Source organism: Perca fluviatilis, chromosome 17 (genome assembly GCF_010015445.1).
Source record: "Perca fluviatilis chromosome 17, GENO_Pfluv_1.0, whole genome shotgun sequence".
Lineage (NCBI taxonomy): Eukaryota > Metazoa > Chordata > Actinopteri > Perciformes > Percidae > Perca > Perca fluviatilis.
In genome coordinates, this window is record NC_053128.1 from 13,977,208 (window position 1) to 14,001,711 (window position 24,504).

General features: G+C 40.2%; 1 protein-coding gene across 3 annotated transcripts in view; it reads right to left on the minus strand.

The window, feature by feature from the left end:
* Positions 1–24,504, minus strand: part of plppr1 (phospholipid phosphatase related 1) — a 61,150-nt gene that overhangs the window by 17,906 nt on the left and 18,740 nt on the right. For all 3 annotated transcript variants that reach the window (XM_039780696.1, XM_039780694.1, XM_039780695.1), the window contains exons 2-3: positions 23,007–23,116; positions 7,406–7,594 (exon numbers count right to left, since the gene is read on the minus strand). In XM_039780696.1, the coding sequence (XP_039636630.1) occupies positions 7,406–7,594; positions 23,007–23,066 (249 nt within the window). In that variant the 5' untranslated portion in view covers positions 23,067–23,116. The remainder of the gene's footprint in view (positions 1–7,405; positions 7,595–23,006; positions 23,117–24,504) is intronic.

Consider the following 24,504-nt stretch of genomic DNA (forward strand, 5'->3'; position numbering starts at 1 on the left):
AAATAAACTCAGACACATTTTGGTTACAATGACGGGGTTATCCGTTTGTAAAGTGTCTGTATGTCAGTAACGCTTTGAAATTAGCACTTTGCCAGCAAGCAGTACTTTGTGGGCAGTTGTGCTAAAGTTTGCTTGCTAACATAACATAAACTGGCTGGCAGACACCTCACAAATAACCTCAGACTTATCACCCCCTAGCGTTATGGCGGTGAAATGTACCGCGATGCAAAAGGCAACCCCCGACGCAGAACTCCGAAAGGGTCATGACGCCGTAGGAGCGACGGCGTGGAGTTGACGCAGAAGCATAAAACAGCCTATAGGTTCAATCTCCATTGTGTTACCTCACTCTGCCATAAATAGTGACTTAACAGACATTTGGTTCACTCTAACCGCTCTCATCAGTGTCGTTTCGAGCATCCAACACAGCACCAAACAGTTGACAGAAAAAGTTAGCGACTAGCCGCTTAACATAGTGGAACATTTAGCAGCTAAAGAGCCAGATCTTTCCCTGAGGAGTCAATGGAGACCACAACAGTGTTGCTCCATGTCTGCTGGAAGTGTAACTGTTTGCTCACATTCACATTAACACATTCACTTTATAAGGTGAAAACATGTGACATGGTTGTGTTTACAGCTTATGCTTCCCAGAAGTGGAGAAAAAAAGATCAATTAATGTTTCTTTAATGTCTTCTTAATGAGCCAATTATTTTCAGTATTGCTACCAAGACACGCATAAAAGTGAGTGGAATAAGCCATCAAGGACCTAAATTGGTATGGAAATAATGCATTGGAGTTCTTCAACTTCAACACGTCCTTCTCTGATATCTCCACCTTTACAAGGAGTTTGTGTTCGGAAACGTCTACAGTCAGTCATGGTGGTTACCGCTCAGATGCCACCTGCTTCTGTTAGATCTAGAGCTGCAAAGATTAATCGATTATATGTCAACTATTAAATTAATTGCTCACTATTTGGATAATCGATTAACCAGTTTGTAAAAAAAATTGTAAAAAAAGGTAAAAGTTATCTGACTTCTTAAATGTGAATATTTTTTATTTTTTTCTCCTCTGTGGCAGTAAACTGAATATATTTGGTTTGTGGACAAAACAAGATATTTTAGGATTTCATCTTGTTCTTTAGCAAACAAACACTGATCGGCATGTTTTACCATTTTCTGACATTTTATAGACCAAACAACTAATCGATTAATCGAGAAAATAATCGACATATTAATCGACAATGACAATAATTGTTAGCTGTAGCCCTAGCCTTCCACACTTGCCAGACAAGAACAACATTATATATTTCCTAATGTTGAGGGTGAAGGATCGACATGGCTCAACAGGTTTAAAGAACGTTGCAGTAAAACGACCCATCTAACCTCTACAGCCACCCAATGGTCTGGCCATGTGGAACGTTCTGAATAAATGACTGGCTCTTTGCTAATTGGCCAACATCCCAGCCCTGTCATCATAATTCTGATTGGCTGCTTCTCTGGTTTATGACGCATGCGGCGACGGAGCGATATACAGTGTGAAGCACAACTGTAGCACCTGACACAGCACTCTCAAAGGGCACAATTAAAAAGTTTGGGATAGCATACATATGGATAAAGAGACTAAGGCCACATATAATCCAATGAGAGAGAGAGAAAGAAGAAAGGGAAATGACCAGCAGTACTAAACAAAAGTTGAACAGCTGACACAGCACTCACTGAGGAGGGGTGTGTGATCAGGGACAAGCAGGATAAAGGAAGAAAGGATTCATCTTATTAGGATTTAATGAGTTTTAAGGCGCACAAACAATTTATTTGTGTAAGAGACAAAAGAACGTGACTGCATTGATACACTGTATAAAGAAAAATGGTGTACCAAGACATACGCTGAACTTGTCGGTTATACTTTCCAGTATGATTTCTTTTTTTCCCTTTCTTTTCTTTTTTTTGTGAAGTAATCCGTGCAGAAGAGTCTGTCAAAACTACACACAGACACACTCTAACCAAATCAGCTGTGAATAATACTGTCTGTCACATTTCCTGGTGACCAATGAGAGCAGTCTTCCAGATTTGAAACCAATTTATTTTATTGTGTGTGTGTTTGTGTGTGTGTGTGTGTGTGTGTGTGTGTGTGTGTGTGTGTGTGTGTGTGTGTGTGTGTGCACACTGTGGACTGCTGATGTGCACACCAATTAGCTTCAAGGAGGGAATACGAGCTACAGTATGTGTTTTACTTGTTCAGTAAAAGTGACACTAATTCAGGCTTTACTCAGACTAGCATACCGCACTCAATGTTTAGAGCCTGACAGCAAAGAGCGAAAGCTTCCCAGATAATGAACACAATAAGCGGGAGACACAAAGAGGAAGCAGAACAGTAATATCTCATTACAAATAAATGGGTGTGTTGTGTCCAAAAACCAGACATATTTTACGATCATCCCTGATTAAGTGCCTCTTGAAATTGTAATAATAAAGAAAGATGTCAGTTTGTAAAGGCGATATACAAGTGGGACACATACAAACCGCTCCTAAAAGACTTATTACGGCACTCTACAGTTTTAAACAAAATTTTAGGTTTGCTGTGGAGCATTCAATAGAACATTACTCGCTTGACCAAGAAAGGGAATGACATGTTTCACACATCAAATTCCATAATGACATCAAGATAGTAAGACATACTCCAGTGGTTTAGGGGGTCATATTATCAATTATACTACGGAATGGTGAGTGATGCAAGGTGCAATGGTTGTAATTGACACATTTTTTCGCCTGTTTAATATTCCATCGTGACAATCTTTAATATTCTTAACTGTTTTTAGCACGTCATGAAATCATATCATTATGAAATGCTAAGAATCCATTTATTATATGCTGCAGTTCTTTACACATAACAATCAACTAACTGATTTAAAAATGAATTTAACATACAGTACTGAATGTAACAGAATGCACAATAAGAAAAGACAAGGAAAGAGGTGGGTGGGGGGGGGGGGATTGGAAAAGACGCATTTAGCTGATTAGTGGCTCACACGGATCACAAAACAAATCTTGCTGTTTTAGTTAAAATGCCCAATGGACTCACCACCATGCACAGACTATTACTACAGTCTGTTGGCGCTGTAGTCTGTAAATGTTGGTGAACTACAGTGGTTTTGATGACATGGGTAAATAGGAATAAAATAACGACAGCCGACGTTCACCAGCTTAAAATGCTAATTATTATTATACAACTGCCGCATACTTACACATCTGACAATGAGAACAAACATGGTGCGATCTGATCATTTACAGATGTTCTGCTTGAACCCTTTATTCAACATCCAATCACCTTTACTGTATGTTCAGATAACAACTTACAGCTTTAAAATACAGTAGCCTATTTTATTTTTTTAACACCTGACTCCCTAGATGACACTAACACTAATGCCAAAGCCAAAACCAATACATGGAATTGATCATTTTAAAGACTCCTTTACAACACATCACATCTGAACTGATGTGGTACACTACTGCACACGTTAATATTTATGCACTGCATGATCCCTCCCCACTTCAAACAGACTGACTGTATCTGTATTCTGGGATTGACTCGTCTTTTCCTTCGCATATGGCGCGATTCTAACGGTAAGAAATGAATTATAATTTTAAACAGACAGAAATATATTTGACACAGGTTGAATAATGAAGTGACCCAGGGGCCCAGAGACATATGGTGCCAGGTCTGGTGCTGGGTTAGGGTTTAACAAGCATGGAGCTAAAGTGACATCTAGTGGCTATATGCTGCTACTCCTGTATGAAGCGTTTTGAATCAGCGGTGCACATTTAGCCCTCGCCCTAAAATTCATTTATAACTGTCACTCAGCTTTACAAATTAACAGCTTACACAAGTATTACATTTTTGGAAATGAAAGACCCTGAACACCCATACAGGTGTTTTTGGTTATTCTGGCTGATTAGACCTCTTCCTAGGACTGTGTGGGTGTGTATGGACGGATTGATTGACATCTTCCTGAGCCTACTGTTAGCTTTGTTGCACATCATCATGTTTTCTCCATTTATGGGCACAATAGAGGGCCCTTCATCACATTTTCTTCATTGGAAGGATGCCCTAGAGGGCACATCATCATGTTTTCTACATTTATGGGCACAACAGAGGGCACTTCATCACGCTTTTTGTCATTGAAAGGGTGCACTAGAGGGAACATCGTCATGTTTTCTCTGTTTAAGGGCACCTGAAAGGGCAGGACAAATGACACCTTTATCATTCTTATTGGTAAATAAAACATGTGGCATCATAAATTCCCATAAATCATCAGCCCACCTTCAACCTGAGCAGAGGTCTAATCAGCCAGAATCACAAACTATAATAGAAACCCCTGTGTGGGTGTTCAGAGGCTTCATACCCTGTTTACACGTACATGGTTATTTTGACAGACATTTCCCTTCGTTTGTGCCCTTCGTTTACACGCAAACGGAGAATTCGCCTCTGACAACGTTTCTTTTAAAAACTCCGGCCAGAGTGGAGATTTGGGAAAACTTCGTTTGCACGTTTGCATGTAAACTGAGACAAACGGAGGTTTGGGGCAGCCGAGGAAGTGAGGAAGAGAAGAGAGAGGAAGTGATTCGTTGCTGTTGTTGCTATTTCCGGGGTTCTGATTGGCTAACTTGGGCTTGAGCTTCTCAGTACACTGCCACCTACAGGTTTGGCATGCTCTTGCCGGCATTGACGGCATATGTACACGGGTACGTGTAAACGAACACTTTTCTGAAAACTGACAGCTGTGCACGATGTTATTTTTGAAAACGGAGAGGTTGAAATGTCTGTTTATGAAAATAGCCGGCCACGTGTAAACGTAGCATCAGACCCTTTTCACATGGATATTTTGAAATGTGCTCACAGGTTTCACAGGTGTGATTAATCCCACTAACGAGGGCTGCACTCCTCTGTGTGTGCTGGCTCACGAACATGGCTGAAAGACACGTTGTTAACAGAATTAATCACACCTGTGCGTCTCCTGCTCTGCCAGGTACAAATACCTGCTGTGCAAAAGGCCCAGTGATGTCATTACCTTCACCTGTCGTTGTCCTGCAATGTCAAAATGTCTCTAATCCATACTGCTGTACATACTAAACAGCTGTGAAAGGACGGAGTGGCATTAGCTACATTAAACATATAGGCCTTCCTAATAGTCTCAACTCTTTTTAAAAATATTGTTCATATGCAAACAATATGCTTAATCCCATATGGAATGGTAATGCTTGAAAGTTCAGCTTTCTCCGATTTGAGGTACAGTGGAGAACTTTGGTTATACCAGCTGTAATCCTCTAGATAGAAAGGTCATCTTGGACTTAAATTGAAGCTTATAAACTTGGGAAGTATTTCATGTACATTTGAGGCAGTGATATGTATAATAAAATGCTTGAAAATGATCACTTTTGATGACAATTTGTCAGGCGGACAGACATTTGTTTGTCTTTTGGGGCATGTTGAGGGTGATATTTGAAAGCAAAAAGGCAGCAATCCCAAGAATCTTTTTCTGCTAGTTTCCCCTATGCGTCAGGATACACCATGCAACATTCTAGGGTTATATGGCCATTTCTGTAGCTGCAGTACCTTAATATTCACAATTACATAATTCCGCCAAAAGCTTTTCCCAAAAAGGATGTTTTTTGGCCCCTGAGACCAAACGGGGCCGAGTCGGGGGTGGTCGTTAACAACTTGTGATGGCCCAAGGTATAAGATAATAAGAAATAATCGTGAAAAACAGGTAGCAAAAAACATCCTGAGGAGTGGACCTGGCTCCCGGCCTAATAGGCTACGTTCACACCGCAAGTCTTAATGCTTAATTCAGATTTTTTGCTCAGATCCGATTTTTTTGGTTTGACTGTTTACATTACCTTTTAAAAAGGGGCCCTATATCAGATTCCAGTGTGAACTGTTTGGGGTTTTGAACTGACCCGCTTGCGCAAAAGGACAACAACAATGACATCAGATTGCACTAAAGTTAGGGAGGTTATGGAGGAAGTAAGCATTTTCGCCTTTATTTCACAATGTTTGTGTAATGGCAGCCGTAACATTAATGAGCAGGTGCTGAGGAGGAGAGGAAAGAAAAGAAAGAGAGCCATATTGGCTATTTTGGCTACTTTTTCGGGGTTATGGCTGCAAATTCACTACAGAGGTCTGTGGATGCAGAGAGCCATGGGCGGTGGGACTGCGTCGTGAATAGCTTCACAGAGACACAGTTTTTTTGTAGGCCTAGTCAAGTTTTTAATATTACTGTCTGTCTCTAGGGCTAACTCCCGCCTGGCGCATAATTGTGACAAATGTCAATGTAGATTGACGTAAAAGTCGCATCAAATCCGCCTTGGTTGTTTACACTGTGGCCGCATTGAAGAAAATCAGGCCTGGGTCTGATTCAGGACCACATATGGAAGTGGTCTAAATCTGATTTGAAAAAATCAGATCTTCTACTATAGGCTACTTCTAAAGAAAATTAGATTTGGGACACTTTTGCCTGCAGTCTGAACGTAGCTTTAGAGACACTGAGTCAAAGGCATTTCCTCTTGATGCTGTAGAAGTTTCCCTGATGCACGCGTGTCTCTTTCATTCAGCAGAACTGAAGGAATGGTGAATGAATGGTGACACAACACATAACAGGAAACCCACTTGCCTTCTAGCACCGGGATGTACCCTGCGGCCTGGGTGACAGACTATCTGCACAGCCATACTGTTTAAGAAATCACATCATAGTCCAGGAAAACATTTCTTATGCAGGCCAAATTCCCTGCTCCTTGTACAACATGACTTTTCACTTCACTGGTGCATTCAGCATGATGTCTTGTGATGCGAAACCAGTAAATAACAAGTCTAAGAGATACTGTATAAAGTTCAAAAACAGGGAGCCAAAAGTTCAGTCTGTGAAATCAGGACCAAACTTCTCAGCTGACCCATAAAAAGATATGGAAACGGTCTTCAGTCAGACAGTGTGCTTTGACATTTTCTCCCATATTTCGACAGAGAAAGTGATATTTACCGAGGAGAGAGATAAGATGCACGGCTGCATGTACTGCATAGATGGCCTTTTTATCTACATAAATCATATATAATTCAGCACTGAATTAATTTAGCTACATTTCAAACACTGTCACAAAAGTTGGTCATGTTAGGCTAAGTTAGCAGCATAATGTGAAATGAACATTATAATAGATTATTATTATTCATTTCAGAACAACATTTATGGTGGTTCTAGTTTATAAAAATGTAAATCAAGTTGTTAGCAGTGAACAAATGGTTGCTCTTTCAGAGAGTTAAAGCCTGGATATTCATGCCACATCTGAGTATTGCCGTTTACAGTCCAGCATGTGGTTTTTAAACACCGTGGCGAAATACACAGAACATGGTTTTTACTCACTATAGCGGTGGGAGCAGCAGCCACCACGCAGTACAGGATGAGAGGGGGGATGAAGCTGGACTCCTCTGTGCCGGGGTACGGCTTCATCAGCTCGGCGTCATTACAGAAGAAACCCTGCACGTGCACGCTGAACAGGTCCGTGCACTCCATGTAGTAGGACAACAACGCGGTGCCGGACATGATGACGAGCTGGAAGAAAAACATGTTGGAGCGAGATAGAGCAAGAGAGTAGAGAAAGTTGAAAAAGAGGAGAAGAAGAAGAAAAACGAGAAGGGGGAAAGGGGGATTTGTTAGTTGTATATCCAGTGCACTGAAGGCTAGCCTCCTTGAATCAGTTTCCAGTGGTTAAAAAGTCAGTTTCCTCAAATGAGTTGTCTTGCGGCTAATCCCTGAACATCACTCCGCTCCTCTCTCAGCTGTGACGTCTAACATGTTTTAATACAAAACTGCATAAATCCTCTAAAACCATCTCTTTTTTTTTTTTTTTTTTTTTTTTTTTTTTTTTTCTCTCTCTCTCTCTCTCTCATGCTAACTCGTCCCATACAAGCCTCCCCACGACCAGCACCAGCGTCACTTCCCACCTCCTCTCCTCCCTCACCCCCTCATCCTTTTATCCCTCTACCATCATCTTTTGTCTCTGGCCTCTTTTCCCTCTCTTTCCAGAATCGGCTGCAGGCATTTTTTTTTTTGTTTTTTGTTTTTTATTTATGGTACCCTTAGTCAGTGATGACGAACAAACACTGGAAGACGAAATGTAAGACATTGCACGGCAAGGCCCTCAAATGCGGTTTTTGAAAATCGGCTGCAATTGTGTCATTCAGCCACTAATGTGTCCTCACTGCCGCCAATCTAGCCAACCTGCACTATGCTGGGTTTTTACATCAAAGAAAAGTGATGAGGTGTTTGTCTATATTTTAAAGCCGCCAGATAGAGGAAACGGCCTATAACATTACCATGACTGGAAGTAGTAGGATTGGCAAAGGTACTACCAGTAAATGTAGACATTAGTCATGTAGAGGTAACATTGGAGTAATTAGAGCTACTCAGCTCCCTATGATCACAATGAAATGTTAGAAGAAAGAACAGAATAATAAGATGCTTTATTGATCCCATAGGACTCAATCAAGTATCTGATTATTACACATAGACTGGTAATCACGTTACAAGCAATCATGTCTGACTATCTAACATTATGTTAAATGTTTTTTACTTGTTAAAATTGAAAAAAGCATTACACACAAGAGTGAGCAATACATTTGTTCTGCTTCAGTGAACAGCACCTCACGGTGGCCCTTGGTGTGCGTTACTTTTCTATATTATTGACTTGTTAAAACATCATGTGGAAGTGATAGTAGTGTTATGAATGGTTCCTGATTCATAAAACGTGGTTAAGGCAGCCATTTGTAATACTTCTCCCCACCACCAGGTGTCCCCATGCTACTGCAGAAGGATGAGTACTGCTTCAAAAAGAAGGACAGCACAACTCTTAGGTTGTGTGGTCTATAATACAGGAACTACATTCCATAACTTGCGGGGACCATTTTAATTATTAAACATTATCAACAAACTAGAAAAGACATCACAACTGGCCGTTAGGCAAGATGTCTATTTTTTAACAATCATCAACAATAACGAAAGATGTAAAACAAGCTAATAAAAATAACTAATTTATGGGCCCCATAAAGGAAGTGCACTGTGAGTTGTCCACTTTCACTCACTACATTTCAGAGACCACTGTTGATATTTTGTCATATTACACATCAGGAAAAATAAAAAAGACATTACAACCTTTTAAAGCAGATGCATAAGGTTGTTCAGAATTCAACCAGGGAAACAAATTAGTGACATTCATATAAAACTGGCAACGGAAACAACGTCTAACTAATTTTGTGTACACTGTATGACCAGTATACTGTATGACTGTATGTTCAGTGTGCCTGAACGCGTTCATTGAATGATAGTTCGAAAACCCGGCTAAAACACACAGTAAACAATCCTTAATATGTAGTGGAAAAAACACCCAATCTGGCAATACCAGCCACCAGTGTCGCACCGACACATGCGTCATCAAAACAAGAAGCAGCATGGAGGCGACAGCAGCAAAGAGGCGTCGTATGCTCATTTTAACGGAAAAAAAAGGTCGGTGAGGATGCGAAAAATCTTACATTTCTGTGCAAACTTTGCCCGCCGGCTTTCAAAAAGCAAATCCGCACTTCAGTCACATCCACAGCAAACCTGAAATGGCACATTTGAACTGATTGGATATGAAGATGAAATCTGACGCATAGTTTCAGTGTTAAAATAATTGCGGTCTGTGGTTCTATATGGGCTGTGGCAATAATTTTGAAAAATAATAGCTCTCAGCAACATATGGAAAAAAAGAACTATGAACTAGTTCATTTTTGGAACTGTGAACTTAGTTCAAAATGTTGAAGTATGAACTATGAACTGAACTAGTTCATTTAAAAATTTGTGAACTGAACTTTTAACTAGTTCATGTAGAAAGTGAACTTTCCCAACACTGTGTATGACAGTAGTGTGTTAGTAATGACAAGCTGCATGTTAACATGAGAATTGTTATTTTACTACTGAACTTGCTGACTACTAACTACTAACTATCTCAAGACTGTTTTGTACTGCAGACCAGGGCTAAGGGCAAGACAGTTTTCTGTGTACCAGATACACATTTACACTACACTCTTCAATTGTCTATGTATCAAGTAAATCAAATCTAACTTTTAACACATTTTAAATTGACAAGTTGTTGACGTTTCGAAACAGTCATTACACAAAGTGTTTTATTTATAAAATACTTAAAAATTGACAAATATATTAGTTTACATGCATTTCATTGTTAAAACAAATAAATCAGATCATCTGTCAATCACCCGTCTTGAGTTTAAACTTGAGCCATTGTGCTTTTTGTTTGATAATTGTTGTTTTTCTGGGCTAAGAAAAAGAAACTTTTCAAAGTAAATGGTTGTTGCCTTAGTTTCGGAGGCTTAAAGGTCCAGTGTGTAACGTGTTTAGTAACCTGACTCCGCCAGATGGATTGCTTTGCATTTGCTCGGCATATCCATCTGGGAACTTTCCGTTGAAGAATTTTTGGGAAGGGGCGAAAATACTGGTTAGCTGATTGGATAAACCATCTGTCTATCACCACCTATGTTGGTGATAGACGGGCCAAATCAACCAATCAGATCAACGAAGCGTATGACGTACTAACAGAGCGACGACGAAAATACAACCACAAGCCAGGCTAACCCTGCTGCTGAAGGCAAAGCATAGCTTGTTAACTCAGCAAGCAAGCAACATGTCGGTAAAGGATATTTGCCGTTTGTGTAACGAGAATTTACGAATAAAAGGCAGCATTTCAGGTTCCCGGTCCATATTCCAAAAGAAGGATCCAAAAGAAAAAAGCATTAGCGAGCGGCTAACAGAATTAGGGCTACCGCTGTCTGAAAATGTGTCTTGATCAGGTCGGACTTGCACGCGTTGCTTCTCGTGGCGTCACACCTAAACCCCGCCTCAAAACCAACGCTGATTGGTCGATCGATTGGCCAACGGCTCCAAATTTTCTCTATCTCAAGATGCCATACTGATCTGTGAGTGGAAAACTGGAGCTCGCGAGATCAGGACGGTCTCACAAGGCTACGTGTTTAGTTGTTTATTATCAAAATCTGTGTTGCCCGTTCACAAACTAGTCCTTTTTCATGAATATTTACCACCATCATCAATTCCAAGCATTCCTTTATGGCTTGAAATTTTACATTTGCATTCGCATGAACTGTTGTAGACGCTCCATATTCATGTGCCATTTTGAAATACGTTAGCCTGTAAGGGACATCCAGGACATACTACTCCGCCTTTCGCGTTTTCGCTGTCACTTGATAAACTCACAGGTGCTGCTAATGGGTGTCGTAGTTTCCCAGCCCCGGCAAGTTTGAAGAAGGAAACATGGAGGACCACACGTATTCAAAATCCAAATTTCCGGAACAGGAGTCTTCTTCATCGCCCAGAAAAAGAAAAAGGATATTGAAAAGAGCGTGACGACTACCGTAATACGTACTTTGAACTGCGTGGCGCGAGAGAGTTGATTGCGATATATGATCTCAACGCTAGCTGGGAGAAATTCCTAAACATTGGACCTTTAAGCTTGGGTAAAAAGCCACCACATTTAAGCTAGTATAGCAGTACTAGATATGTGCTACATTATACACTGACCTGTATATACAAATACATCCATTTTGCAGCAGCAGTAAACACCTCATGGCTTTCCAGAGTCAGACACTACAATACAAGTAGAAAACGCTCGCTAACGAGTTGTTAGACTGAAACTTGACAAGATCCTGTCCAATCAAATCAGCTAAACAGAGCTAACTGTTGTTTCCATAATGCAAAAGAATTTTGTCCACTGTCAAATATGGAGGGTTAGGGTTAACCAGAATTGACAATATGGCTATGGGGTTCAGACAGTGAAGGCAAAATAGTGTGTTGCAGAGGAGAGGAGTGAACTGTTGGCAGATTGTGACAGATGGCCATGTGGAGATGTCCAGGTGTGTGTGCCTGTGCCTGTGCCTGTGTGTGTGTGTGTGTGTGTGTGTGTGTGTGTGTGTGTGTGTGTGTGTGTGTGTGTGTGTGTGTGTGTGTGTGTGTGTGTGTGTGTGTGTGTGTTTTATCGGCTTCTATGCCAACTTTTTGAATAACACTAAGCTAGTTAGCGATATTTTTTGGCTTTCTCCTGTCATTACAAACGTACCTGCCATGGAGAACATGTTTACACAGTTTACGTGTATCAACAACTTCTGATATGAGGAACCATCATACATGGCTGCACACCATACTCCAAACTAATTTAAAGAAAGCAAAGTGGAGACACTCATATGGACTGTATGTAAATGGACAGTATTTATATAGCGCTTTTCTAGTCTACTCAAAGCGCTTTTACACAGTATAAGAACCAAACACCATCCACACACATTCATACACTGTGGCCGAGGCTGCTGTACAAGGAGCCACCTGCTCATCAGATAAACATTTACACACATTAACACTCCGATGACGCAGCATTGGGAGCAATTCAGGGTTCAGTGTCTTGCCCAAGGACACTTTGACATGGGACTGCAGAGCCGGGTTCAAACCACCAAAGGCGACCGCTCTACCACCTGAGCCACAGCCGCCCCATCATATGAACAGAAGTTTTTAGTGTTTCAAATTGTACAAAAAAAATCCTTGTTCTTCTTAAAGCAGCTTTCTGGCAAATAGCATCCAAATGACAGAAACAGATTTCATGTTGTTCCACAAACACGTTCCAGCAGCGTAATCGGCTAAAACATTATTCATAGGTCTCTTCTGAAAATATGTAAATTCCTACCCTTGCAGAAATGTCATGTAATACCTTGTGGGATCACATAGCAAACGATGTCAGGTTAGCGAGGAAATACCTGATATCTGAAAAGGGCTCGGACAGATTAATAAGAGGGGTGTACACTGGAGTACACTTGTACTCTACCATTATTACTGTGATTTCATTTACTTTGACCTTCACCTTACTTGCATTTGAAAGAAATAAAAGGCCAAAGCTTTGCCTCAAGCTTAATCACAACAGCAACCACATTTGTATTCGTTCCCCAGCCTGGGTTCAGCAGAAGCCTGAAAAGTTAACGGGTGATATTGGTATTTGTTTTTCAAACTGGTGTCTAAGTGACTAATGTGAACTAAAATCTTTTAAATTGGTCAAGTATAGTTACTATACTGTACAGTATAGACGTAGTAAGTTTGGCCAAACAGTCTTCTCAGTACGGGCCTCAAATTATTGGAACTGCCTTCCTATTGAACTCAGAGAAAGAACCAGCTATTTATTATTTAAAATCACACTCAAGAGATGGATTAAAAACAATCAAAACTGCAATCATCAATAGCTGGTTTACCTCATCCTAGGTACTGTCCTTCTTTGTATTGTACATATTCTTTATATTTCATTTTTTTGTCCCTCTCTCTTTTTCTCTTCTTCTTTCTTAGTTTGCTTTCTTGTATTCTTTTTATTAATGTAATATGATGATGTGTTCACCTGCCAAGAGAATAAAGATGAAAATTAGCTTTTTTGCTAACTCAGAGATAGATGTGCTACATTTTGAGTGTAAACAAAAAATGTCAATTGATGTGCATTGTCCCTTTTAAATAAACAAATAAATACTGAGGGAGAATGCTGTAACTAGCAGCCGCAGACCGGGCTGCAATGTAATCATACAGGGCAAATGCGCATTGTCAATTTCCGTCCACTAAAACTGCTGTTTTCGCCACTGACAGGCTTAGATTGTTATTATAAGTGTCTGACAACATTATGGAAGGGATCCCTACAGAGGTAGAGCTTTTTGTTAAAGACTAAAATACTTTTTGTTTAATAAGAAACTGCTACGGAATAACCATTGCCACACTTCATTTAAATAAACAATACTTTTAGCATATGTAGAGCCAGTATATTTTCGTAAATGGGTGAATTAAGGGTTTATTTCAACCAAACGAGACTGGTGATTGTTAGAGCAGTGGAAAGACGAGCCAACGCAGGCTTATTATTTATACAGCGATTTCAGGTTGTTTCTGGTTGAACAAAAAGGATCTTACTCTTTAACAAAAAGGTTGACCTCTGTAGGGATCCTTCCCATAATGTTGACATTTAGAACAATAATCCAAGCATGTCAGGGGCAAAACAAGCAAAACAATGCATGCAAAAAAAAATTCCCGCATTAGCGTGGTGTTGTTTTGCCTTGATACACGCTAACAGTAGGACCTTTGGAAATACTGGCACCAATAATTTCAAAAATTGTTACTTAGGGACAAAGCATTTAGACCTGTAAAGAAGATTTACTATGTCGTACGCACCATTTCTTCCCTCCTACATTCATCCCCATCACACACTCTCTTCTAGATCTCTAGAAAGCTCGTATTTTCTCTATACCCTTTTTTATCTGCCTCCTTCTACTTCTTCACATTATAAATCATAAAAAGTTGTAAACAAGCAGTGAGCTATTAGACATGATGAGAGTCATTGGGCTGTGGCAAATTACCAAAACAGGCCATGAGAAACAAGCAATTTCAGCTTGTTCAGCCTGTTCCCACTCTTCTCTTCTCTAGTTCTAGTTCTCTAGTAGTCTGTAGCAGACTTTACTGTGTTCCGAGTCAGGACTATATCTACTTCATCTACTCCTGTACTTAAATACCATTTTGAGGTACTTGTACTTTTACTTGAATATTCCATTTGAGCTACTTTGTACATCTATTCCACTACACTTTCAGCTCGCCATTAATATCATAACGAAGCAAACGCTGTGTGAAGTTTTAAAAAACTGTAACCACACTTGAAACCAACCGTGACTATCTGACTTCAACAAAACTGCAGACAGTTTACTCCGTCCGCACCTCTCTGTGTGCGTGTGTGTGTGTTGGTCGGAGCTCCGCTCTGTGTCAATATGCAGAGAGGACAGATAAGCTTGCGCTTAAGCGCTCAGACGCTTTTGGAACCGAAATTTGGCACCGAAAGATGAAGAATTTTTCGATACTCATAGGATTGGATTTTTTTCGATACCATGAAATTATCGACGTTCGGTACCCAGCCCTACATAAATCACAATGGTGGTGCAGTGTAATCCCTGGAGGCCTGTAGCTATTTCTGTAACTATTTAATGAGTTGGCTTTTCTGTGACAGTTCTACACCTGGACAAGTGTTTGTTTTTCTCTGTAAAACATAACATGTGGCTCTATTATATTCACTCCCTACCCTAGCCGGAGTCACATTGCATTAGCTGTGTGAAGGGCAGGCTGATAAGACTGGCTGTCGTAAAATGTGCATGCAAAGTTACTGCAGCATACCATTATCCTTCTCCCTTGGAGGGTAAAATTCACTTCTTTCACCCAAGAACCTGGCAGGGCATTTTAGTGCAGCCATTGACCTCTGTTCAGTTTTAACATGCTACATTTCTCAGTGCCTTTTGTGTAGTAAGTATATTACTTCAGAGGACTGGACAAGAATTTCCTTCTGCCTCCATTTATAAATGAATTACTTATAGGCTTCTGTCAAAGTCAGATCTCTGACTCTTTCTTAACATAAAAATTGTTATAATCAATATTTTCAAATTAAACCTGGATCAAATGAATGAGCTTGTTGTGCTGCCCCAAAGTTTACATTACTATCAATTATTTAGGTTCAAACCATGACAATGTAACTTTTGAAAGAAGAAAGAAGTTGATATATTCAACCGTTTGACTGCTACTAGCATGACTTTGTCTGGTATGACCAGTAACCTGGGCGTTATTATGGATCCAACGTAACGTCTAGGCAAGTCCCGCCTTACGAAGTAGCTTGATTGGTTGGGGTTATAGGCATTGACCTCAAGTGGTTAAGGTTAGGATAGCCGATTGCTCAGGGGATAGGACCTTAACAAATCGGGTTACGTTACCTAGCGTAAGCATGGACGCCTGGCCAATAGTAGCGTGTGACTGCTATTGAAGGGCGGGTCTTGCCTAGAAATTGCATGGGTTCCATAATAACGCGTAGCCTGGGGGCTAATATTAGCTAATGTTTGCAAACTTTAGCTACATTGCTGTATAACTAACATTACTAAATCCAACTGTTGACTAAATGATTCTAATTGTGGTCCTGTTAAACTAATTTATGTTTTAGCCTTTACCACAGTGGCCAGTGTCTAGCAAAAGTTACATAGTCTCACTTTAACTTGATAATGTAAAGGGTCAGTTATAAGTCATAAGACTGAGTTACTGTATGTTTGCTTTTCTGGCAAAACTACTTTGCAATATTACTTTTTTTATATGTTTGTATTTACCTTCAATACATCCAAATCCTTTAATTACATTTTTAACAATCCCTTCCCTTCAACGCTCCAAATTTCTTCCTTTATCGTCTCCTTCCCTACAAAATCATTTTACTGTCAGTCCAACCGCCTATCTTCTCCCTCACTCCCTGAAAACAACCACAAAACGTTACATAAATCTAACACCAAGTCCTAGATTTTCATTTCACTGTCATGTTTCGTTAGTAGACTGGAAAAAAAGCCAGACAGAAATGGACATCTTAGTCTGGCTTCCCCGGATTTAGACTTTAATGCTACACTTCTGTTGTCAAACTTGTCTTTCAGTGACAGAAGACAGCTACTTGTTTCAGTTTTTTCTGACATGTATTCAAAAGCTTAGTGAGCTTTAATGAGGAAACGTCTGTTGTTAAATTTGAGTCCGGGCCCAAAATTAAGACATAAAATGTGTCTTTTACAGTCTTTACTGAAAGGACACTACAAATGACTGAGAGCTTTATATACAAAATCCCAGCTGTAACAAAGACGTTCATCTCTTGAGCTAGGATTATTAATATGCTAAGTAGTAGGAGTGGGGATCACCAGAGGCCTCACGATACCATATCACAACATACTTATGTCACGATCCGATATTATTGCGATTTTAAACATATTGCAATATTATGCGATGTATTGCAATTTATTACCTTTTTGTTTCCAACTTTCCAAATGATGTCCCCAAAAAGAAACTTTGTCAACATCTGTTTTATCTAAAAAGATCAACTTTTCGGTTTGTTCATCTCACTTGCACAAGCCGACAAACTGACCTACACGTACATAATAATAGATTGATAGCGTCTGTGTATCAATACAGTATTGCCACAGAAAGTATCGTGATACTATGCTGTATTGATTTTTTTTTTTGTTCCCGACCCCTACTAAGTACAGGATTTTGTACCATTTGGGGTATGTCTATCTGTCTGTCAATCTTAAAAAAAAGTTTTTCCTCAGCATGCTAAAAAAAAGAAGTAACAATCACATCAGTTGGATTTTTCCAGTGTGAACAGTAAAAAAAAAAAAAAAATTACACTTTTGTGGGTCACAGATAAAGGTCCCATGGCATGAAAATTTCACTTTATGAGGTTTTTTTAACATTAATATGAGTTACCCTAGCAATAAGTGTAAACCGAGCCCTGGGTATCCTGCTCTGCCTTTGAGAAAATGAAAGCTCAGATGGGCCGATCTGGAATCTTCCCTATATGACGTCATAAGGGGAAAGGTTACCTTCCCTTTCTCTGCTTTGCCCGCCACCCACAGCTGCCCAGAGAATTTGGGCCGCCCATGAGGAAACAGAGCTACAACCGTGGCCGGAAGATGGTCAAGGCCACACCCCCACTCTCCTCCTCCTCAACAACATTTAAAGCTACATATACAGAAATGGCATGTCCTAAGGAAAGCTCATTGTGGGACTGGCTCTAGTGGCTGTAATTCTGCACCAAGGCTGAATTTCAGGAAAGAAACTTCAGATACAGTATTAGGGGACCACTAAGGTCTATATAAAAGCATCCGTCCTCTCCTCAACATCCTTAGGTCAAAATATCCAACTGCAGTTTCCTGTCCAAAACTTAATCAAAACCATCAGGTTTAATTAGGCTTATAAAACTAAATTTAACACGTGATTCCCTAGATAAAAGCCCCTTTTTAGAATCACCCAAATAAAAAAATTATATTGCGTCAGTGCAGCCAAAAGAGAGACAGAGCAACATCAAAAACAATCGCTCCCTGCGAGGGATGTTTTTTTTTTTTGCTTTTGAAATAATGACAGCCGAGAGCATTATTACATCACACTGGTGGAGGATATTGAGCACGATAAAAGAAAGAAATCATCTCTAACGTTGACAGTGGGAATAGTCAAGACTGGTTCATTTCTGTTTTTAAAACCTCAATAAGGTTTTCATTTTTGTACCCAAAACCTGAGAAGTCTAAGTGGTCCTATTGGATAAATGAAGGCCTGGGGCTCTGTGTGTTAATACATAATCTCATCCGCGGGGGGAGGTACAGGATATATCTGTTCCTTCCTCATTCTTCACTGCTCACCTCCACAGCTCTGCCTTTAATTAATTTCTCATAATTTTTGCAACCTTTTACTTCCTATCCACTATTATACTTTCTTCATCCTCTGCATCTCATCTTTCCTTCTCCTCCCTTGTGTCCTATCTTCCCGTTGCACTCCATCTAAATCCTCTCATCCTATTCTTAATTTTTGTTTTATCCCCTTTCATCTCAAAGTCCTCAGATCACAATCAGAAGCGGAAACACCTAATTGATCCCCGGGGGGTTAATTGGGCAAATTGGTTTTGTCGTTCGCAGTCGCTCCCGCAGTAATGGCAAACGGCATCAACAAATGATCCACTTGAGGTTAAGTAACGCAAAAGCAACAAGTTACGTAAACAAATCACCATAAATAAGCATCCTCCCTGTTACACTGCCTCTGGCTCCGGAGCTGCTCCAATCAGGGCGCTTTGTGTCGGTCATGTGACGACACTGTCCCTCTGCCTTGCTCTGTTTCGTGACAGGCATGGTGAATGAGATAAAGAGGGCGAAAAAAAAGAGAGGAGAAGAAGAAGAAGAAGATACAAAGGAGCAGGGAGAGAGTGAGGGGCACCGCGATGGAGTGATACAGGGAAGGATAAAAAAGACGAAGGGCTCCTGCGACACCGTGAGATAGGAAGAGATGAGGGGAGAGATTGAGGGAGGGAGTAGGTTGGGTGGAGAAAGGAGGGGCGAGAGAGAAATAAGGCTGCGAGGATGTGACAGAGACATCAAAGACAGAGAGACAGAGAAAACGGGGACGGGCAGAGCGACACGGGGAGGTGGATAGGATGCCTTTGGGAGTTGTCTGTGAAGACGAGGGGGAATAAGTGAAAACAGAGTCGTGAAAATTAAAGAAAGCTTGCTACTCAGTGGGCTATTACAGTGTGTCTCTCTCAGGAGCACTCTGCTCTGCTGCAGCATGGAGAACATATACTGTACATGGTGTGATACATTTTTGGGATATTGAGATTTTGATATTGAGACTTTCATTCTGTCTTGTGCTTGGATGTGTGTCTCATATACTGAAGTCGGTAGATTTTGTAATAAAATAAAAAATGTTGTCAAGTAATTTTTAACAGCTCAGGGCTGGGTGACAGTGCTATATCCTCATTTATGAACTTTTAGTAGTATCGTATTTTGCATAATTTTATAGAATTACTGTACAAATGATTCATTTCAATCACGTTGGTGATAATAAATCATTTAAATGAGTACTTAAAGTAGTTGTATTTTAAGAGTTTTGTCTGATGTAAAGCATAGTGGAATAAAGTTCCATCATTACATGCAAGTATATCCATATTGGGATATAAATGGCAATACCGGGAAAAACCCCCACTGTTATCAATCTTGATTTCAACCATATTAAAGCAGCACTCCTGCAAATGAATATTACACTTCCATAAGGTTGGCAGACTTGTAAGAGATAGATTTACAAAATGATAAAAATTGAAGCAGCAGAGGTAGAGATATCTTGACTTTTAATCTTAAGTATGGGTTGAGCCTCTAAAAACACCTACATTTCCCACAATGCATCTTTCGATAGACCCTACCTGTCTGGTAGGCATTCACATTTTTCAAATTCCATGCCTCCAGTAACACTGGCTTTTTGCTTAAAATGTGTTGCCTCCAAGCCGAGCTGAAAATAACCCTGATGATATAATCCGGGTTATAGTTCAGACTTTCAAGAGGTCCCGAAAGAGACACAAAAGGCACTATACAACAGTTTTCACAGGCAGAATAATGCTCTTTGTGACAATTAAACTCTATTTGATGCGTAAAATCAGTGGAGTGTCCCTTTAACAACAGATCACTTTGCAGTTTACATCAGATTCAAGCTCGATGGTGTTTTAAGCCTCCAACGTCGCCTTCCAGGCAGCTAACCCTAACCTTAACCCTAAATATAACATTGCCCCGCTGCCTGGAAGGCGACGTTTTGGGCTTAAAACACCAAACACCCAGATTCAACAACAGATTCAAGTCGATACAAAAAATAAGGGGGTAAAAAAGGCAAGAGTGAAACTGTACTCATATTGTTTATTTAAAAGGAGACATTTCCTAACCCTATAAAGCATTGTAAACAACACGTGAACATTCCCCTCTTCAACGTGATTAAGTAATAGAACAGCTATTACTGGGGTTTACATTTTCTTCACTAACCAATAACAGCTGATTGCTCATTTGCTTCGTTCTGCCTTGGCTACCAGCGTTGAACAACTTTGAAGATGAACACGTAACTATGCAACCCGTTGTCATTCCGAACTCGTAAAATAAGTACGTTTGGTCAGTGTCCTTCAGCGTCTGATGCGACGAAAAAGGCACCCTTCGGCGTATTTGTGTAACGTACTGGGGAGAGCCGCAGTTGGATGAGACTTAGCGAGTGGTATGTAAGGGGAAATTGCTGGTCAGGACGGTGGTTGGGGTGGCGGATGGGTAAAACACCGGACTTTCACTCAGGAGACTCGGGTTCGCGCACCGCGTGTGGCGTTTTGTTTCCCGGCTTTTGAGGCGTCCTTTCCCCGTTGTTTTTCTTTTGTTTCCCCCGTCTACGGCGTGTGTTTCCCGGCTTTTGAGGCGTCCTTTCCCCGTTGTTTTTCTCCTAAACCCAACCTCCGCGATTCCGTTATTGTCGCGCTTCACCCGCGGTGTGTTTCCCGGCTTTTGAGGCGTCCTTTCCCCGTTGTTTTTCTCCGAAAAAGGGACGGCAATAGTGGCGACCAAGCACGTTTACATGAGACGCTAAAGGAGACTTTTAACGTCAAATAAGAACGAGAAAGGCTCCTGACCGAACGTCCTTATTTTACGAGTTGGGTGTGAGAATGTGTTGCAACTATGGCAACAGTGAAGTCCCCAGAACTCAATTTGTAACACGCCATCTGATCATCAAAATGTGATGGTTTCATCATTAACAATGACGACATTTGCAGCCTGACAGCTCATACTGACTTAATGTGAATGTTCAAATTTGAAGAATGGTTAGGACCTTTGACATTTTTTTTATTTCAACCAACCTCAACTTGATAGCATGTTATTTTCCAAAACAACAACAGAACAATTATACTTAGATCCAATGGTAAGGACCATCACTGCTAAGGTCTGGTGTTCAGCACTACTGTACAAACATCCTGAATATAGAGTTTACCACCTAGATGCTGAACTGTTGTCATCAACATAATAATTAGTTACCCATTAACCCCCTTCTAGTTACATATCCTAATTAAACAAATTGCATAGCCATGATTAGCTATGTCCAACGGAGCATTTCATGCTGAGCTCCAGCCAAGACTCTTGTCAGCTGTAAATGAGTAAATTGCTGTACAACGATGACTTTCTATAGTCTATAGAACATGAAGCACTTTGTGATAATTAATCTTGTCAAAGTTAAACAACATTTAAAAGGAAGACAGTGTTTGAAATGTGTCTGTATTCACTGTATTCGTTATGTAACAGTGGCTGTACAGAGAGATTTCTCAGATGCTCTAACTGAAAGTCTGGCTGCGTGGGAGTAAAAGTGGCATTCCAATTGACATGAGTGGGATTTCTAATATAGAAATCATAGCATATACTATATGTCTGACTTATTCGACTAACACAAATAAGAATAGACCATTCAACATCTACCAGTATATTTAGTTATCTTAGCTAGCAATGCAGGAGGGTTAAGTGCTTCTTAGTCATTCTGAGAATAGCTCATTCCAGATATTAAACTTGCAATGTGTCAAATTGGCTCACCCGCCGGTTATTTCTGATGTGGCAAGGTGGCAGAGTGCAAAGTTACATGTCAAGGTGTCAAACTGAAAATTAGAATAGAAATAGTGTCACGGCTGAAGGCTTATTTTTGCCATCTCTCAGCGACACAAAGCTCCATTTAAATTATTGATATCTGACTAATCAATAACTGGGAGTGTCTTGACTTTATATCTGTACAATATTGTGATTCTTACATAAGAAGTACTGAAGCAATCAATAGGAAATATCCCACAATGCTGCACCAAAAGCAGCAATGTAGAAAGAATAGGAATAATGTATATTATTCATATAAAATAGTCACATTACACTTGTCTTGGAGGACATACCCGGACATACACCAGCATAGAAGACAATAACATTCATGTAGAGAGTGAAAGACTCTTATTGTGAAAGGCTGTCAGAAAATATGACACAAAGGTCAGTCAAGAAGAAGGCATGAGATAAAAGAAGAGGCATAAACTCATCTGAGACTGTTATGCAGGATATTTCCTCAGAGAAGAGTGTGTGTGTGTGTGTGTGTGTGTGTGTGTGTGTGTGTGTGTGTGTGTGTGTGTGTGTGTGTGTGTGTGTGTGTGTGTGTGTGTGTGTGTGTGTGTGTAAAAGAGAAAGAGGGAGAGGAGAGAGTAATGAAGGGCGTCCTGAGACATCTCTCTGATTAAGGACTTTCAGCTGACATGGTAATTAAATATGGAGGAGCCCAACAATTCGCATACACACACACACACACACACACACACACACACACACACACACACACACACACACACACACACATTCAGCTTGCCACTCATTCCAGCACTTTATGCTCTGGTTAGCAGTGTATAATTTAACAGAAGAGGTACAGTAATTTGCTAATGGTTAAATTGTCATTCAAACACACACACACACACACACACACAAACTCATCATGTATATTCCACACAAACCAGGATAATAATTCAGAGACAGCCTCTCACCTCTACAAAGATGAAACATGGGATGATGGAGTAGCTGCGCAGGGTGTTGTTGGACGCCATCTTGTCTCCTGTCGGGAGACTTCTCCTCTCAGGATTCACGGCAGCTCACTCTGCAAAGAACGGAACATCAAGTGTTGGTGCTCATTATGTGATAATAACGACAAAAAAACACAACAATGCCTTTTCTACCTATTACACTAGATATGTTATTAGGGGTACTCTTGATGTTGACCGATCCCCTACAGCTTAAAAGTGTATAATCATCACAGATTATTACATTTCAAAGACTTGGTGACAGTCCAGTGAACTTTCTAACATATGTCCATGTATCTTAATAAAGACTTAAGACTGAAAAACAATGTATGAGGTGAGGTTTCAATCATATTTGTCTAAATCACTGCATTTGGGAGGCTGACTTGAAAAAGAAACTACAGCCGAGCCAACCATCCATCCGCTCAGATTTGATCCTGGGTCCCCAAGGGCAAAAAAAGGACAGGCAGAACAGCTCAAATGACCTTTCTCATCCTCAAATTCCTTCTGGGGGATCCCAAGAACTCCCTGAGTAGCTAAGACATTCAATCCACGAGTTGGGTTTTAGGTCTACCCTTGGGTCTCCTTCCAGTCCGTTGTGCCCACAAGAGAGGTGGACTGAAGGCTTTCTTTCCTTCGTCTGCAGGCGTTCCAATTAGGGGTGCAATTAATAAGTAGGTAAGTAAGTAACTAAATTTTATTTATACAGCGCTTTTCACAGACAAGGTCACAAAGTGCTTTACATATAATGCTCTACATGTGGATAGACAATAAAAACATGGTAAAAATAGTCAATAGAATAAAATGCAAATACAACAGAAACAATTATCAAATAAATAAAAGACATAGGCTACCCAAAAGCTAGCCTGAACAAGTGAGTCTTCACTTGTCCCTTAAAACAGTCCACATTCTCAGCAAACCTAATGCTGGTTGGTAGAGCATTCTAGAGTCTGGATGCTATAGCCTCAAAGGCTCTATCCCCACATGTCTTCAGACACTGTTATTATGAAGTAATTTGTTGATTATTTTTTCGATTAACACTCTGAGTAACACTTAAGCTGAGGAATGGCTGCGAAAGGTGCTATTGAAACATATTTATCTGTTACCAAAGGCTATTTTGTTTTAACAGCACAACATTTGCCCTGAAGAGGTAACTATGTCGTAAGCATATCACATTTTTTAAAAGAAAATGAATCACAAATGACACTATTGTTAAGATTTAGACAAAATGTACTTTAACTGCTCTCTCTGGCTATAAACTACCAGCAGAGACTGAAACCACATAAAACTGATTTCCAGCACTGAAACATAGTATGTGTTGCTGCTTCTGTTCTCCTCTCATCGTGTTTTACTGCATTTCATTATATTGTCACAAACAATACTATATCATTTCCCCATAGAGAAAAGTAAAATCATTAGTGAGAGTGGGAATCAAATGGAATACCGGAAAAATTAAATTGCTGTAATA